Below are 3,119 nucleotides of genomic sequence, written 5' to 3'. Positions count from 1 at the left end.
AAAAAGGGCAGGGAACTCCTTCAGCAGGGGGAAGCCTCTGGGGTTTTCCTTAGGCTCCCAGGGAGTCCCTGAGTGAGAGGTCTGGCCCCAGGAGGGCGGAGGAGGGGGTGGTACCACTGGCAAGGGCAAGCTTGTCAGGCAGGGTGAGGAAGTGGCCCTAGCTGCCCTCAGTCCCCCAGGGACAGCACGATGGCAGGCAGGTTTCCCATAAGCGGAGTGGAAAGCTCTTTATTTAACCTGCACCCGCCACCTGCCCTCAGCACCAGCCTTGCCTCCGTCCATCACGCCTTGGAGCTGCACCAGCATGCCAGGGCTACTTTTTTTGGCAGGCTGAGCCAAACAAAATCCTTTGCAAGCCAAGGCTCCAGGTAACCCTTTCCCCCCTGGGCCTGGGAAGAGCACATTGCAGAGCAGCAGGCACCCACCTTACAGTGGCATGATGCAACACACAGCCACCCCAGCTGCTCTCAGCACAGCCGAGCTGCCCACAACCCAAAGAAGTCACACAGCGGTGGCCCCTCTGGCTGGGATCCTGTCCCCTCACCAGGCCTCCTCCTGTATGGGGAGCTCCAGCCCCACCACCCTCTCTGTTAGACAACATGCTACGTGAGCAAGTGATGGAAGAAACCCAAGCGAACGACAACAAAAACAACCACATCAAGGGTGTGACAGAATGACTGATGATTTAATGCTTCTTGAAGTTTTTTGTTTCCTTCCACAGGGCAATGGTTTTAAAAACAAACAAAATGAGGTAAAATAAATTAATTTCTGTACACTTTACATACACTGTGTCACAGGGAGCTTTGCAGCAACAGTAACCAGAAATTGTTACAAAATAGAAAGTTACATGGCTGTTGCAGGTCCTCGGCAGCCTGCAACCTAGAAGGTTGTCATCCTGAGCATGGTTGTCAAAGTGATTATGTAAACATGTTTAGAAGCATTTACGGTGGACAATGGACGGACCAGCTTCATCGTATTCCTGCTTTGTGATCCACATCTGCTGGAAGGTGGACAGGGAGGCCAGGATAGAACCACCGATCCAGACAGAGTACTTACGCTCAGGTGGGGCAATGATCTAGAAAAAGTCAAGAGAGCCGACATCAGTAAATGAGAAACCACCACGGGGGGCAGGCACAGGAACGTGCACAGCCCAGCACGCTGCTTGCAGGGGGGCAGAAGGCAGCTGCTCCTGCGCCTGGGTCCTTTGTGCTCCAGCCTTACCTTGATCTTCATTGTGCTGGGGGCCAGGGCTGTGATCTCCTTTTGCATGCGGTCAGCAATACCTGGGTACATGGTGGTACCCCCAGACATGACATTGTTGGCGTACAGGTCCTTCCTGATGTCAATGTCGCACTTCATGATGCTGTTGTAGGTGGTCTCATGGATCCCTGCAGACTCCATACCTGGGGGCAGGGAAGGGGACAAGAGCAGACACAAGTTAAGTGCAAAGCAAGAGCTCTAGGGAGGACTTAGGAGAGAGGGGGGAGCCGGTGGGGGAGGAGAAAGGGAAGGGGGGCACACACACCAATGAAGGAAGGCTGGAAGAGGGTTTCTGGGCAGCGGAAACGTTCGTTGCCGATGGTGATGACCTGCCCATCAGGCAGCTCGTAGCTCTTTTCAAGGGAGGAGGAAGAGGCAGCGGTGGCCATCTCGTTCTCAAAGTCCAGGGCCACATAGCACAGCTTCTCCTTGATGTCACGGACAATCTCACGTTCAGCTGCCAGGGGGGAGCAAAGGCATCAGTGATTGCAAAGAAGGAACATGGAATGCTTGCATCTCCTTCACAGGTCTGCTAGGACTCCAGACCCGCAACCACAAGCAAACTTCCAACAAGGGAGCACCCCCAGGGCTTGTAATGGAGTGAGAGGTTGCAGCATCCCTGGAGGTACAAGGGTGGGAAGCGAGGGGGGGCATTTTGAAGGAGGGAATAGTGCTCACCTGTGGTGACAAAGGAATAGCCACGCTCAGTCAGGATCTTCATCAGGTAGTCAGTGAGGTCCCGACCGGCCAGATCCAAGCGCATGATGGCATGGGGCAGGGCGTACCCTTCATAGATGGGGACATTGTGTGTCACACCATCACCGGAGTCCAGCACGATACCTGCGGAAACAAGAAGCAGCCACCTGAGACACAGCCCAGGAAGGGCCCTGCCCGCGGGGACAGAGCACTTGCCAGCTGCAGGGCACCAGTCCTGGGCATCCTCGCTTTGGGAAAAGGGCCAGCCTAACGCTTGCACTCACCAGTGGTACGGCCAGAGGCATACAGGGACAGCACAGCCTGGATGGCCACGTACATGGCAGGGACGTTGAAGGTCTCAAACATGATTTGGGTCATCTTTTCACGGTTGGCTTTGGGGTTAAGGGGGGCCTCAGTGAGCAAGGTGGGGTGCTCCTCAGGGGCCACACGCAGCTCATTGTAGAAGGTGTGGTGCCAGATCTTCTCCATGTCATCCCAGTTCGTGATGATGCCATGTTCAATGGGGTACTTCAGGGTCAGGATACCTCTCTTGCTCTGGGCTTCGTCTCCTACGTAGGAGTCCTTCTGACCCATACCCACCATGACACCCTGCGAGGGAGGAAAGGGGGTGCTCAGCAACCTCTCCACGGGCAGCAGCGCAGGGCTCCCCAGCAGACCAGACGTCCCCCCTCCACACAGAGGTCTGGGAGGCAGCGGGGCCTCTCGGCCAGCCCTGGGGCAGGGCCGGGGGGATGCTCGGAGGGGGAAGGCGCCCTACCTGGTGGCGGGGGCGGCCCACGATGGAGGGGAACACGGCCCTGGGGGCGTCATCCCCGGCGAAGCCGGCCTTCACCAGGCCGGAGCCGTTGTCGCACACGAGCGCGGTGGTCTCGTCCTCGTCGCACATGGCGTGGTTTGTCTGCGGGGACACAGCAGGGCGGGCTCAGCCTCACGGCCGGCCGGCAGCCGCAGGGCTGGGGCGCTGGGGCCGGGGCTTACCTGGGCTGGCTGCGGGCTCCGCGCGTCGGGCCGCTGACAGAGAGTCCCCCCGCTCCTCGCCGGGTGGCTGGGGGGCCGCCGCCGAGCCTTTTATCGCGGCGGCCGCCGGCCCCCAGGAATGCGGCCCCGGCCGTCGCCATATTTGGGCGTCGGGCCCGGCGCGG

General features: G+C 58.7%; 1 protein-coding gene across 1 annotated transcript; it reads right to left on the bottom strand.

Moving 5' to 3' along the window:
• Positions 1-664: 664 nt before the first annotated feature.
• ACTA1 (actin alpha 1, skeletal muscle) lies at positions 665-3,119 on the bottom strand. The gene is made up of 7 exons (XM_065057747.1): positions 2,956-3,119; positions 2,735-2,875; positions 2,241-2,565; positions 1,939-2,100; positions 1,526-1,717; positions 1,222-1,403; positions 665-1,075 (listed from the first exon to the last, which is right to left on the bottom strand). The coding sequence occupies exons 2-7, from the start codon at positions 2,861-2,863 to the stop codon at positions 932-934; spliced, it is 1,134 nt and encodes a 377-aa protein (XP_064913819.1). The 5' UTR covers positions 2,864-2,875; positions 2,956-3,119; the 3' UTR covers positions 665-931.

The sequence above is a fragment of the Columba livia genome, chromosome 3, assembly GCF_036013475.1.
Source record: "Columba livia isolate bColLiv1 breed racing homer chromosome 3, bColLiv1.pat.W.v2, whole genome shotgun sequence".
Taxonomy (NCBI): domain Eukaryota; kingdom Metazoa; phylum Chordata; class Aves; order Columbiformes; family Columbidae; genus Columba; species Columba livia.
Note: the sequence above shows the minus strand (reverse complement) of the source record. Positions and strands in the feature narration are given on the sequence as shown.